This window comes from Rhinoraja longicauda, chromosome 12 (genome assembly GCF_053455715.1).
Source record: "Rhinoraja longicauda isolate Sanriku21f chromosome 12, sRhiLon1.1, whole genome shotgun sequence".
Taxonomy (NCBI): domain Eukaryota; kingdom Metazoa; phylum Chordata; class Chondrichthyes; order Rajiformes; family Arhynchobatidae; genus Rhinoraja; species Rhinoraja longicauda.
In genome coordinates this window covers 45642452-45657271 of record NC_135964.1, presented here as the reverse complement: position 1 = coordinate 45657271, position 14820 = coordinate 45642452, and the positions used below count along the sequence as shown (strand labels likewise).

General features: G+C 43.5%; 1 protein-coding gene across 1 annotated transcript; it reads right to left on the bottom strand.

Annotated features, from left to right (window-relative positions):
* Window positions 1-374: 374 nt before the first annotated feature.
* On the bottom strand, window positions 375-13437 carry kcnj15 (potassium inwardly rectifying channel subfamily J member 15). Its single transcript, XM_078409670.1, has 2 exons — window positions 13319-13437; window positions 375-1497 (listed from the first exon to the last, which is right to left on the bottom strand). The coding sequence occupies exons 1-2, from the start codon at window positions 13435-13437 to the stop codon at window positions 375-377; spliced, it is 1242 nt and encodes a 413-aa protein (XP_078265796.1).
* Between the last annotated feature and the right edge of the window lie 1383 nt (window positions 13438-14820).

The window sequence follows — 14820 nt, the reverse complement described above, 5'->3', positions numbered from 1 at the left end:
GCATGCAACAAAGTAAAAAACAGTAGCGACCACTGCTTATTTAAACATGAGAAAGAACAATAACCGGAAGTAGTTCTGAGGAGCAATGATCTCGAAAAGGTGCTGCTAGAAACGTTACATCATAAAATTTTAATAAAGCAGAAAATCAAATGAAAACACTAGCAATTTTCTCCCTTAATGTTTTTACTATGGTTGATCTTGATACCATAAGCCACTGGGATCCTTGCGATATTGGCTTATACTAAAGGCTCTCTTTGAATGCAAGTGGCCTTACTGAATGTCTATTGCAGTATGTACCAAACAGATGTCCGTTAATTACAAAGCTTTCAAAAGGCACCGAAATATTTGTGTCATATTGGGTCTGAAGATATTTGTTAGACATTGCTATGAACTGTTTGGATTCGACTGATCAGGTTATTCTGTTCATCCTCTCGGTATTGCTCTTCGAGCTTTAGCTTATCAATGTCCCCGTATCCAAGGACGTTGGAGGCAAAGTAAGGATTGGAGCTCTTCCTGAGCTTATCGAAGAAACTGAAGTCCACCAGGTATTTCCCACCAGGTGACAGGGACATGAGAGGCATGAATTCATAGCCCCAGAGTATCTCCTCTGGCACGTAGGAGGTTCTAATCTGGCAAGCAGCACCGGTTGACTCCACCGTAGCATTTAAGATGACGACCAACTCAAAGTCCTTATTGCTCAGATTAGCTGATGTATACCTGTTCAGGGGGCTTTTCTCGTCAATGACGTGATAAAAAGTCAAGGGGAAAATGAGGAACGGACTCACGGAGCCAGTGTCCACTTGAAAGTCCATGTGTTCCTGCCTGAGTTTAATGATCTCTCCTTCCTCCGTGATGTGGTTGTGGAGGAATTTCCCAGCAAGCTGGCACTGGAGGAGAAGGCTCTTCCTCATGTTGGCCACACGCAGCATGAGGCACAGCTTGTTGTCACGTATGGCGACGGCGGCGTGGTAGCTGAACCTGATGGTCTCCGAGCGCTTTTTCGGCCTGGCGATCTTCGCCAGGAAGGTGCCCGTGACAAAGATCTCCGCCAGCGTGGTGATGACCAGCTGAGTGATCAGCAGGATGATGGCAAACGGGCACTCCTCCGTAATGCACCGGAAGCCATAGCCGATAGTTGTCTGCGACTCGAGGGAGAACAGGAACGCCCCCGTTAAGGTCTCGATGTTCACCACGCAAGGCGTGTGGTTGGCTGATGGGTGGAGTAACTCCAAGTCCCCGTGAACGAACGCAATGGCGTACCAGAGGATCCCAAAAAGAAACCAGGTCATCACAAACGTGGCTGTGAAGAGGGTCAGTTTGTAGCGCCATTTCATGTCGATGACGGTAGTCCACAGGTCCTGGAGGTAGAGGAAGGCCCAGCCGTCTACTTGGTCAATCTTCACGTTGTTGTGGCCATTCTTGGACACGACGCGCCGTCTTATGCTGTGGGAAATCATGCTAATGTTCTCGGAGTTCTCCATCTTGAAAAGCAATGATCTAACAGACAGATGGGCAACAAAGAGGTTTGGTAAATACTCTGGGAATGTTGCAATGCATACTGCACAGATGCGCAAGTCAGTAACTGATATAGAAATACGTATGAAAACAAGCACTTTAACAGAATATAGTTCATTTGCTTCGCAACACTTAATTTCCACGTGGTTCTAGTTACATTTATTCACTTAAACATCTTGTCTAGAAATACAAACTGTACGGAGTCGGTACATCCCCTGCACTGAGTTTGTACGTTCTCCTTGTGACTGCGTGGGTTTTCTCCGGCTGATCCCGTTGCCTCCCACATCCCAAAGACATACAGGTTTGTAGGTTAATTGGCTTCGGTAAAATTGTAAATTGTCCCTCATGAGTGGGATAGTGCTGGGTGATCATTGGTCGGCATGGGCTTGGCGGCCCAATGGGCCTGTTTCCACGCTGTATCTCTAAAGTCTAAAGCACATCCCTTAGTGGTTTTATTAAATGATATGCAGGAACGTCTGTTGATGGTATTCCAAATGTAACTGTACATTTAATTCCCCGAAAGCTTACACAAATAATTTTTCTCTTAATTAATCTCTTGGGCCTCCTTTGCTGAGCTCTAAACTATGTCTGATCCAGTTTTCTGCTTTCTTGGGGCATTTATCTGTCTCTTCTACGGATCAAATACTATCCCTAATTGAGACACAAAGTACCGGAGGTCTGGGACTGTGAGGTCAACGGATCAGGCAGCATTTCTGCGAAAAAGGAAGGGTGACTTTTTGAGTCGGGACCCTTCTTCAGACTTTTCATTCTGGAGAAGGGTCCCAACCAAAGATACTAGAGGAACAAGATAGACCACTCGACCCTAAAAACCGTAGTATATCCTGACGCCATTTTAGTAGGCAGAAACTTGCAGAAACATTTAAAAGGAAAAATAACAAAAATCTGTGAATTAATAGATGAGATATATTCTGCATTTTAATGGTATCATCACACATACTGTTCCCCCAAAGCACTGAATACACTGCGAGAGGCATAACGAACGGCGGGTTTTGCCTACTAAAATGGCTCCTATGCGTGCTGCATTTCAGTATAGGAGATTTCAACGGAGTGGTCCATCTTGTTCCTCTAGTATCTTTGGTCCCAACCCAAAATGTCACCCATCCTTTTTCTCCAAAGATGCCACCTGGCCCGCTGAGTTACTCCAGCACTTTCTGTCCATCTTTTGTGTAAGCCATCACCTGCGGTTCCTTATTTTTACCTTACCTAATTTCCTGCAAATCCCTGTAAATTATTCTGAACTCTATCCAGCCGAATGACATCCTTCCTGCAGAAAGGTTGACCAAAACTGAATGCAATTCTCCAACCTTCACCTCACCAACGTCTTGTACAACTGTAATATAATATTCCAATATCCACACTCAATACCCTGACTGATGAAGGCCAATGAACCCAAAACCTTTGTTACCACCCTATCTACCTGTAATGCCACGTTCAGGGGATTGTGTGCTTGAACTCCCGGATACCTCTGCTTGTGGTTGACCATGGAAACCAGAATAAAGATAAGAAATGTTGTACAGCATGACTTGACTCTAGACTGTGGGAGCACTCAACCAAAAAGCACACAGTCAAAGAGAGAACGTGCAAAGTTTACACAGACGGGACTGAAGGCCAGTATTGATCAAGGGTCACTGGCGGTGTGATACAGTTGCATTACTTGTAGGACCACTTTACCAACTTTAACAATGGGATCATTGATATTCAGGATGAGCTTGGTGTAGTGTTTCATATAAAAGACCGATCTCCCAAAGTCCAGCAATAAAGTTTTGTATTAGGTTAGCTATTCAAAGGGGTTAGGACACACATTTAAACTTCCGTTTTGTAGTGGGTCAGTCAGAGGCATTTGGAATCATTCTCGTGTGAGGTATTTTGGACTTGGGGCGGGCTCAGCAGAGCATCACCAGAATGATGCCAATATTAAACAAGGGTTACACAAGGAACTGCAGATGCTGGAAACTTGGGTAAAGCACGTAAGTTATAGGCACAAAATTAGGCCATTCAGCCCATTGAGTATACTCTGCCATTCAATCATGGCTGATCTATCGTTCCATCTCAACCCCACTCTCCTGCCTTCTCCCCATACTGTAACTCATGATGCCCATACCAATCAAGAATCTATCAAGCTCTGCCTTAAAAATATCCATTGACTTGAACTCCACAGCCTTCTGTGGCAATTAATTCCACAGATTCACTGCCCTCTGACTAAAGAAATTCCTCTGCATCTCATAGTGCTGAAGGGGCTCAGCATCTGTGGAGGGAATGGACTGGCTATGTTTTGTTTCGGGACCCTTCTTCAGACTGATGAGAAAAGGGCTAACTTCGCAGATTGCATGGACATGATTTTAGTTTGGTATAGTTTACAGGATGGAGGAGTTCAAAATTTTGACAGAAGGGTGAAAGAACATTTTTCCTCTGGTGATTAAAATTGAAAGCACGAGACATGTTTGCAATTGAAACAAGATCATTCAAAACGTAATTGGATGGCATTCGGTGCAGAGGGAGTAGCAAGAACATGGAAAAAATCCCCTCAAAATGCAATGAATACTGCGTATTTGAACTTTGCATAAGGGTGGAAGATTGACAAGACTTTTCGTCAATAAAATCAGATCTGTAGAACTCAAACATACCTTCCTCCCATTTGATTTCCAGATATATGAGCACATGATCTGAACTAGCACTAGGAAATAAAGAGCAGTGGCAAAATCTCTGATTCTGAGGACTGGCGCCAAGGTACATGAACAGAGTAAGAAACATAGAAAGTAGGTGCAGGAGTAGGCCATTCGGCTCTTCGAGCCAGCACCATCATTCAATATTCAATATTCCTTTGCCCCGCCCCCCTGACATCAGTCTGAAGAAGGGTCTCGACGCGAAACGTCACCCATTCCTTCTCTCCTGAGATGCTGCCTGTCCCGCTGAGTTACTGCAGCATTTGGTGTCTGTCTTCGGTGTAAACCAGCATCTGCAGTTCCTTCCTACACATTTCGCCTGCTGCAAAGTCTCCTCAAGGTATGCCTACTTTGAAGCTCGACCCGAAACGTCATCCCGAGATGCTGCCTGTCCCGCTGTGTTACTCCAGCATTTTGCGTCGATCCTCGTTGTAAACCTGCATCTGCTGTTCCTTCCTAAGCATCGTTTCATTCCTGTTGTTTTCATCTTTGCTACTGCCTGCACTCAGGGCGAGAACAAATGACATTTGGAGGCATAGAAGTCGAGCTGCTGAATAATTAGTAATAGATCTGCAGGAAGCCACACAAAGTGCATTTGTATGGGTGACATTAGATCTTGCTAATGTTGGTGGGTGAATATTGCTGCCATTAAAATGGCACTTCATCAAGAATGAAGTCTTCCACAGAGAAAGTACAGATTTTAAAAAATAACAAGAGCTTCAACTTTCCCTTCCACGCTGTGTTAACAGAGGAGTAACTGGACTTGCAGAGTACCAAGTGCCCCCATGGAAAATATACCTCATTTTCTATCTTCCCTTCAGTACAATAGTGGCCACACTTCAAAAGTAGTTAATTGGCTGTGAAGCAATTTAAGGTCATGAAAGACTTATGAAATAAAGACTTTCCTTTATTTTATTTTCATTGCCTCTCACATTAGTTAGAGTGGTGAGCAATCGTAAAAACATTCTTTGTTGAGGAATGTTTTGCAAGGAAAGTTAGAGTAATGTGATAAAAACCATAAAAATGTAAATGTACTCACAAATGTGAGTGATTTTCCAAAACACTGCCGCATAATGCAGTTTTAGAAGTGTGTACAGGAATTATTAAAAAAGTTCTTAATTTATTTAAATGCAAGGAAGTTATGTTTAAATGTAGGCCATTTAGAACAGAGATTAGGAAAAACTTTTTCAGTCAGAGAGTTGTAAATCTGTGGAATTCTCTGCCTCAGAAGGCAGTGGAGGCCAATTCTCTGAATACATTCAAGAGAGAGCTAGATAGAGCTCTTAAGGATAGCGGAGTCAGGGAGTATGGGGAGAAGGCAGGAACGGGGTACTGATTGAGAATGATCAGCCATGATCACATTGAATGGTGGTGCTGGCTCGAAGGGCCGAATGGCCTACTCCTGCACCTATTGTCTATTGTCTAAAATGCTACAAAGCACACAGTAGTTTGGAAACATCAGAGTTTGAAGAAAGTTACACTGATAATCACACAAACGGGAAAATAATAGTTTAGCTTAGAGATACAGCATAGAAACAGGCCCTTTGATCCACCGAGTCCACAGCGACCAACTATCACCCGTTCACACTGGTTCTATGTTATCCCACTTTCTCATCCAGTCCCGACCTGCCAGTGCCAATTTTACAGAGGCCCCAATTAGACTACAAGCCCGCACATTATTGGGATATGGGAGGAAAGCAGCGTACCCGGAACAAACCCACACGGTCACAGGAGAACATGCAAACTCCACACTGACAGTAGCCAAGGCGAGGATTGAACCCGGATCTCTGGCACTGTGAGGAAGCTGCTTTAACAGCTATGCCCCCCTTACTGTATTTTCAGATTAGCCACAGTATTTAATTTCACATGCCAAGGGCTATAAATCTCTTGAGGTGTCAGGGTGTTCCTTAAGTTTTGTTTTAAATGCAGTTTAACTTTCAGACAAAATTTTAAAGTTAACCTTTGCCTATATTTTCCAACAACATTCAAAACTGTTGTAGATGTCAACCTAGTATTATGCAATTAAAAACAATTATTTGCAAACTTTTAAAAATAGTTTTATACCTATGAAATGGCCATACTAATTCTTTGCAAACCTCTTTCTAAGATGTCACTGGAGTGTGGCAACATTTTGCCAACAGCTGAGCTGAATAGTATTAGAGTCATAAGCACTGAAATGGACTCTTGGACCCAGCTCTTCGATGACAACCAAAATGCCCCATCTAAGCTGGTTCCATTTGTCTGCGTTTGACCCATATCCCTCTAAACCTTTCCTATCCATGTACCTGTCCAAGTGTCTTTTAAATGCTGATACAGTACCTGCCTCAACTACCTCCTCTGGCAGCTCGTTCCATATACCCACCACCCTCTGTGCGAAAGAGTTGCCCTTCAGGTTCGTATTAAATTTTTCAAGTTTAGTTTAGAGATACAGCGCGGAAACAGGCCCTTTGGCCCACCGAGTCCGCACCGACCAGCGATCCCCATACACTAGCACTATTCTACACACACTAGGGGCAATTTAACACTAATACAAGCCAATTAACGTACAAACTTGTACGTCCTTGGAGTGCGGGAGGAACCCGAAGATCTCGGAGAAAGCCCACGCGGTCACGGGGAGAACGTACAAACTCCATACAGACAGCACCTATAGTCAGGATCGAACCCGGGTCTCTGGCGCTGTAAGACAGCAACTCTACCGCTGCGCCACCATGCCGCCCTAAAGGTAGTGATTCAGCTGGAGAGGGGGGGCAGAAGCTCTTGCCCCTTTCACCTCACACATATGAAAGGATGATAGACACAAAGTGCTGGAGTAACTCAGCCGGTCAGGCAGCATCACTGGAGAAAAGGAACAGGTGAAGTTTTGGGTCGGAACCCTTCTTCAGACTTAAACTTGCTTTTGATTCACTTCACCATTAGATACACATGCTTTAAACTCCTGCACTACATGCTGTAGGTGCTCGCACCAATGCTGTAGGTGCTTACACCAATACGGTCTGGTTTACTAGAATGCTGATTTTCTATTTTTAATTTACTGGTTGTGTCGTTGTATTTAATATATGTCTTTCAAGCTGTAGCATGCTAGGATTGTTCCGTCCCAGTACTTATGACAAGTAAATACTTTTGGCTATTCACTTGCAGCAGCATAGAAACCTGAAACCCACTAACACACAGCTAAATTAGTTGATCCATCAACTATGGAGAGTCACTGGCAAAATTGGTTAATTTAAGAAAATAACTGCAGATGCTGGTACAAATCGAAGGTATTTATTCACAAAATGCTGGAGTAACTCAGCAGGTCAGGCAGCATCTCGGGAGAGAAGGAATGGGCGACGTCTCGACCCGAAACGTCGCCCATTCCGTCTCTCCTGAGATGCTGCCTGACCTGCTGAGTTATTCCAGCATTTTGTGAATAAATTGTGGCAAAATTGGTTAACGTTGCCTGCCCTAAAGTCAGTGCAATAGTTTGCTTATAAGCTTTCACTTGTTCAGATTCCTTATCCACTCCTGAACTCATGTGTTCATTTGCCAATGGAAATTTCTTTTCCGTGGCAAGACACAAACGTGCTGGAGTAACTCAGCAGGTCAGGCAGCAACTCTGGAGAACATAGATAACGGACGTTTTGGATCGGGACCCTTCTTCAGACTGAACTATGACCGTTTCCTGCCTGGGTTTCACTCAATAAGGAAGAGCAGAACCTAGCAGACTTTGGGTTAAAGGGGAAAAGAACAGAGGACAACAGATGTCCACTGTCGAGTCAGAGCTGGAGGACACACGTCAAAAGAACTCAGGATCCAAGAATGAGGCCTAAGCCGAGTTTTTCCGGCATTACTTGTTTTTTTATATAACGATGCCACTGCAAAATGCCAAACAATTACCATTTCCAACAAAAAAGAGCTTCACCATCTTTCTTTGACATTCAATAACATTACCAGCATCCTGAGGACCGCCAATGACCAGCCAAGTCTGACCAGCTACGACTATAGACAGGTCCAAGTCAAGGTACATTGTAGCAAGTGGCTCATCTCCAGATACTCCAAGGCCTTTCCACCATCTACAAGGCACACCCTTCTACAGCCATCAGGGCTGTGATGGAATACACTCCATTTGTTGATTGTACATCTTTCTGTCATTATTTCCACCCTCCCTCCTCTCCCCACGTCTCTTCTTCCCTTTTCAAAGCTTCTCCCCATTCTAATCTGACAAACTGATTAAAAAATGCCCGGCATCAAGGAAGAAACATACTTCAGGCCACCGAGGCCTGTGGAGGCCATCAATGGATTTTTGTAATAGATTCTTGATGAGGTCAGGAGTCAAGAGTTATCGGGAGAAGGCTAGGGAATGGGGTTAGGAGGGAGAGATAGATCAGCCGTGATTGAATGGGGGAGTAGACTTGATGGGCCGAATGGCCTAATTTTGTTCCTATCACTTATGACCTTATGAGGTACCAATCCAGTATACAAGTATCATTGTATGTACATGCTTGTGGATTTGGTGTGGTGACTGGAAGATGTATGGGTTTCTCAGATCCATGCACATGCACAAAACTCAGACTTTTCAAGACAGTACTCACTCACAACACATCACCATTATAGATAGACACAAAATGCTGGAGTAACCTTCTTCAGTCCGAAGAAGGGTCTCGACCCGAAGCTTAACCTAGTCCTTTTCTCCAGAGATGCTGCCTGACCCTCTGAGCTACTCCAGCATTTGTGGTCTATCTTTGATGTAAACCACCATCTGCATTTCCTTCCTACACATGACTATTATACCTACTCATCTGCCACACAACATGGTGCGAAGTCAGGACTCTTCCCAGTACACTATTTGCCTCGGGACTGCCTGCATCAATCAGGGGCTTTTGGTCAGACTGAAGGAAGGACCGACTCTAGGCACTATTTACCACACATCCCATGAAAATGCATAAAACGGATGAGGAGAAAGAAACACGCAGCCATGTGCACAAAAAGGTAGAAAATTATAACATGTTTGAAGGTTACTAAGGAAACACAGCGACTCCACACTCTCCAGTGCACAAGCAGCTCTGAACTTGCCTGTTCTCTGATAGGAACACACATGTTGAACATGAGCTGAACCCTCCTCACCTGGGTGTTCCTCTCAGAAGGAGAACATGCGTAGAAGATTGCATAAAATTACTGAGGTGACGTTATACTTGGCTGGGTGGTGAACAGGTTTAAAAGTGCCAGTTCTAGGTACAATATCACAAATACAAAGTGGGATTAAATCAAAGGCCGCACTGAAAATGGTGAGCGCTTGTCGAAGAGGATGAATGGAATGAATTTGGGAGTGTTTTGGGAGAGGAGTGGTGAAAAGATGATTTAAATCAGTGCACAAATGGAGCAAATTGAAAAGACAAGGTCACCTCGAGGGTAATGTTTTAAGCAGTAAACAACCCTCAAAGGTAGAAATTGCTATTTTTTGCATTGTCATTTTGAATTAATTAAATATTTACCTGTTTTTTCAAAAAGTCTTTGTGTTATCATAGACTATTGAAAAATCTATTCATGGATAATTCCTCTTTTGACGTAGGACAATGTCATGCAAATACACCTGTGTATATTCAGATTATTGTTTAAGACCTACGATCATAAAAATACTTTGTTGGCATTTAAAAAGAAAGAAATCTTCTACATTATTCAGGACAATAGAGCCATAAGTTCTAGGAGCAGAATAAGGCCATTCGGCCCATCGTCTACTCCGCCATTCAATCATGGCTGATCTATCTTTCCCTCTCAACCCCATTCTCCTGCCTTCGCCCCATAACTTCAGACACCCGTACTAATCATAAATCTGTCAATCTCCACCTTAAAAATATCCATTGACTTGACAATTAATTCCACAGATTCACCACCCTCCGACTAAAGAAATTCCTTCTCATCTCCTTTTAAAGGTACGCCCTTTTATTCTGAGGCTATTGCCTCTGGTCCTCGACTTTCCAACTAGTGGAACGATCCTCTCCACATCCACTCCATCCAGGCCTATCGCTATTTGAGTCCCGATAAGTTTTTCAAAAATTCAGCATCCATTCATAGATACCATCACTGTGAAGTACCTTCAGAGAGAAACTCCATGCAAGTGGGATGCTGTTGGAATTTAAAAACCACACACACCCTCCTGCTAAACCCAGGGAAAATGTATGCTGTGCTTTCAATTAATCACAGCATTAGAGAGGTCTGCTGCTTCCCAATGTGGTGGAGGAATCCACAAAAATTGAACAGAGTCACTCTGGGATACATCACTGCAACATTAGCAGTACCGCGAACCCTTGCAAATTACTACCTTAGAAACCTTTCAGGCCGTTAGATTCAGCGAGACACATGCGCAGCAATAAAGCCGAGTGCAAATATGTTTCTGGAGAAAGGGGGAAAAGTCGGGGCTCCCCAAAGACAGGCGCCGGTGTAGGGCTTGTGTCATCAATCTTCACTTTAGAGATACGGATCTGTATGTCTTTCAAGTATGGGAGGAAACCGGAGCACCCGGAGAAAACCCACACAGGTCACAGAGAGAACGTACAAACTCCACACAGATAGCACCAGTGGTCAGGATCCCAACCAGGGTGGCTGGTGCTATGAGGCAGCAACTCTACCGCTGTGCCACTGTGCCGTCCTGAACTTAATTATCTTTAGGTAAGTATCCACACTGTGCTGATGCACCTACAGTAGACAGGGACACTGCTTGTTGTGTTTCTATGCGACACATGTGGCATGTGCTTCTGGCGACACAATACTTCATTTGAAAACTGACCAGGAAACAAGATGTTTGATCACGTAACAATAAGGTCATTAACACGAAACATTAATTCTGTTCGTCTCCCCACAAATGCTCCTGACTAGCTAAGTATTTTCCAGCGTCTTTTTGTTTTCAATGCTTTGACCCTAAAGTTCATTCCAAACTAACGTTTGTGAATTACCAGGGACTTGGAGGCTCAGGAATGATTCCAGGTGGGATGAAGGCAGGAGATTTCCACTCTGTCAGGAAGTTTGACACATTTTTCAATAGACAACAGATGTTTTTTGTTATGGTTTAACATCTTGGAAACATTGAATCAAACAGCATAGAAGAACATTTAGCCCAGCGAGCCTGTGCCAAAAATTTGAATATGCAGTCCACTATTTCTCCAGAGTGCTACAATTTTAAAGTTTTTCAAGGTTAAACCCGACCTTGTTATGAAAGTTATTAATGAATTGCCACCCGCCATCCTTTCAGTAAGTGCATCCTAGATCATAACAAGGCACTGTGTATAAATAATCAGCATAGATACAGTACTTGCATAGTTATTTCAATGCCAGTATCCTGTTCTCCTGTAAATTTGCTTTAAAACTAGGAACTGTAATCATATAGGCTCCATTAAAATGAAAGGAATGGGGGAATTAATGCCGAATTAATGATCTTTTCATCAAGAACCGCGTTAGTTGATGAATTGCTGTGTGAAGCTGCAGCACTTCACGGAAAATGGCTGGCTTTTAAAATGTGACCGTGAAATGTATACAGCAAGATCCTACGAATGGCTCAAGAGATAAAGATATTTAGGCCAAAAGACAGTAAAAAAGGACACAAAGTGCTGGAGTAACTCTGCAGGTCAGGCAGCATCTCTGGAGAACATGGATTGGGGCGTTTCGGATTGAGACCTTTCTTCAGACTGTTCCAAACAGTCACAAAGAATGGCTGGTCTATCATTCTTATTTCCAAGGTAGATAAGATTCAATTAAATGGTATGCCTCCCAGTTTTTATATCTCAGCTTAGTTTAGAGATACAGCATGGACCAGGCCCAACAAGTCCACGCCAACCATCAATCACCCATACACACTAGTTCTAAGTTATCCCACTTTCTCATCCACTCCCTACACCCTGGGGACGATTTACAGCAGACCATTAACGTGCAAACCCGCAGGTCTTTGGAATGTGGGAGGAAACCGGAGCACCCGGTGGAAACCCACACGGTCACAGGGATAACGTGCAACCTCCATGCAGACAGCAGCCGAGGTCAGGATCAAATCCGAGTCTCTGGCGCAGTGAGACAGCAGCTCTACCAGCTGTCTCATATTTCGCCTGGGCAGTTTGCAGCCCAGCGGTATGAACATCGACTTCTCCAACTTTAGATAGTTCCTCTGTCCCTCCCTTCCCCTCCTCCTTCCCAGATCTCCCTCTATCTTCCTGTCTCCACCTATATCCTTCCTTTGTCCCGCCCCCCCCTGACATCAGTCTGAAGAAGGGTCTCGACCCGAAACGTCACCCATTCCTTCTCTCTCGAGATGCTGCCTGACCTGCTGAGTTACTCCAGCATTTTGTGAATAAATCGTGTCATTCATCTTAACTGGGTAGATCTGATGAAAGGATCTTTGACTTTCAATGTTACCAATGTTTCCCTTTCCACAGATGTTGTGTGACCTCCTGAGTGGTTTTTCTGCATTTTCTGTTTTTATTTCAAACCCAATGCCTGCAGTTTGTTATGTTTCCATTTATTATATCTGCACCTCTTCACGAATGCCGGAGTTTTAACCATGGAAGTGATCCAGCTTCGTTTTGAATGGTTACACTGAATCTGCACTCGCCAATCCTCAAGTGTCACTAACCTTCTGTGTGAAAAGAAAGAATCGTAATTAACTAATTTCTAACCTCATTCTTTGCTTGTTTGTACATTTCATTTTCCTCAACCATTTTTATAAAAATTGGTCTAAAATCAATTAAATGTTTTAAACGTCGTAATTAAATCAATCAAAAAATAACAAATTATGAACTCTTTTTTTCCCCCCTGATAACAGAAGGGATCACTCACGAAACATGTATTGTGCCTCTTGACTGCATCATATTATCTGAAGGATAAATACAACACCATGCAGCAGATTTCCTTTCATCCGGTTTGGATAATTCCCAAGAGATCTTGTAAATCTATCAGACAGATTTGGGGCCTCGATTTAAAATCTCATCCATTACCTCTAACACTCTTTTTTTTTCTCTCCCAGTAACGAGCCGAGTTACAGACTAGTTTGCGTTTTCAAGCCCCAGAAAACAGCTTGAAACTATAATTTTCTCCGACTCCTGTGTTGAGGGTCCAACCCGATACTGACATTAAACCAGTGACTTTCAAACATAACTCACCGTGTAAACATTCCTGCCAAGTAAGAACATACATTGGAGTGGAAAGCAGAAAGTACTCGGAAGAGACGAAGAAGTGAACTTGCTCCAGCAGATCGATGAAAGATTGTTTGTAACTTCATTGCAAGAAGCACAGTCCAGACGAAGTCCCTGCTATAAGTCAGGACATGTCCAGGAATGCAGGAGCTTTGCTTTCTTGAGCAAGTTGTGATTTGTCCCGTTTGGGAGCTTCCCAGACTGACAATTCCAGTTCAGGGGGCAGGCTGGAGGCCAAAGGGATATCCTATCTTTCAGCTTGAGATGCCGATCAACTTGCGGCCAGCACTTTGTCCTTATATTAGATTTCCGGCATATGCTCTTTTTAGTTAGCTGAGCGAACAACTTTCGGTTGCTGAAAGTACTGCACTTTCAGAAGATCACACTTAAAAGTTCTAAAGTAACATGTAATTGGACAATAACTTATGACTGAGAACGAAGCCAATGCCAAGACAGGAAGTCTCTTTTAACATAATATTTTTAATAAAGTGGAGTGATAAATCAATCATAAAAGTGCACGACTTTGTCGAGTGTGCCAGTTTTGGATAAACTGAGGCTGTCTGACAAACCAGGGCAGGTAAAAGATAACCTGACACTATCTCAATGAAAAGCAAGGTAATTATCAAAGGAAAGACAACCAACATTAATTGTCTATCATCATCTTTTGGAAGCAGATCATCTGGCATCAATATATTTGTGTTTGTATGAGCTCATGTTTTTAGTTTTAGTATTTAGTTTTAGACACACAGCGTGGAAACAGGCCCTTCAGCCCACCTAGTCTATGCCAACCATTGATCACCCGTACACTAGTTCTATGTTATCCCACTTTTGCATCCAGCACACCAGGGGCACACCAGTTTGTAGATTAATTGGCACCTACAGAAGCCAATTAACCTACAAACCTGCATGACTTTGGAATGTGGGAGGAAACCGGTACACCTGGAGAAAACCCACATGGTCACAGAGAGAACGTACGAACTCCATACAGACAGCACCCAATGTCAGGATAGAAACCTGGGTCTCTGGCGCCCTAGGGTAGCAACTCTACCACTAAGCCACTGTGCCACCCCATGTTCTAATTTATTTGTTGGCGGTGATGTTTTTCAACAAGGCCAGCATTACTATTGACCCCTATTTGCACTTGGAAAGATAGTGTCAAGCCTTCTTTAACTGTAGCAGTCCTTCTGGTGAAGGTACACTTACCATGTTGCTAGTTTCAGACAGTAGCAGACATTGGATCTTGCATCAATGGGGATATTTTTCCAAGTCAGGCTGGTGTGTGACGAGGAATGATATCCGTGGACATCAGTCTGCGGGTTCTGCTGAGGCACAGCACGTTTCAACCCAGCTCATAGTGTCTACCGTGTGCAATGTCCACTGAGAACAATGTCCATGGAGTGTGCACTTTGATGAGTAATGGCGTGATTTCATCGCCGGTATCTTTTTATACCTAGGGTATGCAAAACAAA

Coding starts and splice junctions, on each gene's coding strand:
- kcnj15 (XM_078409670.1), bottom strand. CDS start 13,437: ATGAAGTTACAAACAATCTTTCATCGATCTGCTGGAGCAAGTTCACTT. Junction 1,498..13,318: donor TTGGCAGGAATGTTTACACG/GTGAGTTATGTT, acceptor TCTGTCTGTTAG/ATCATTGCTTTTCAAGATGG.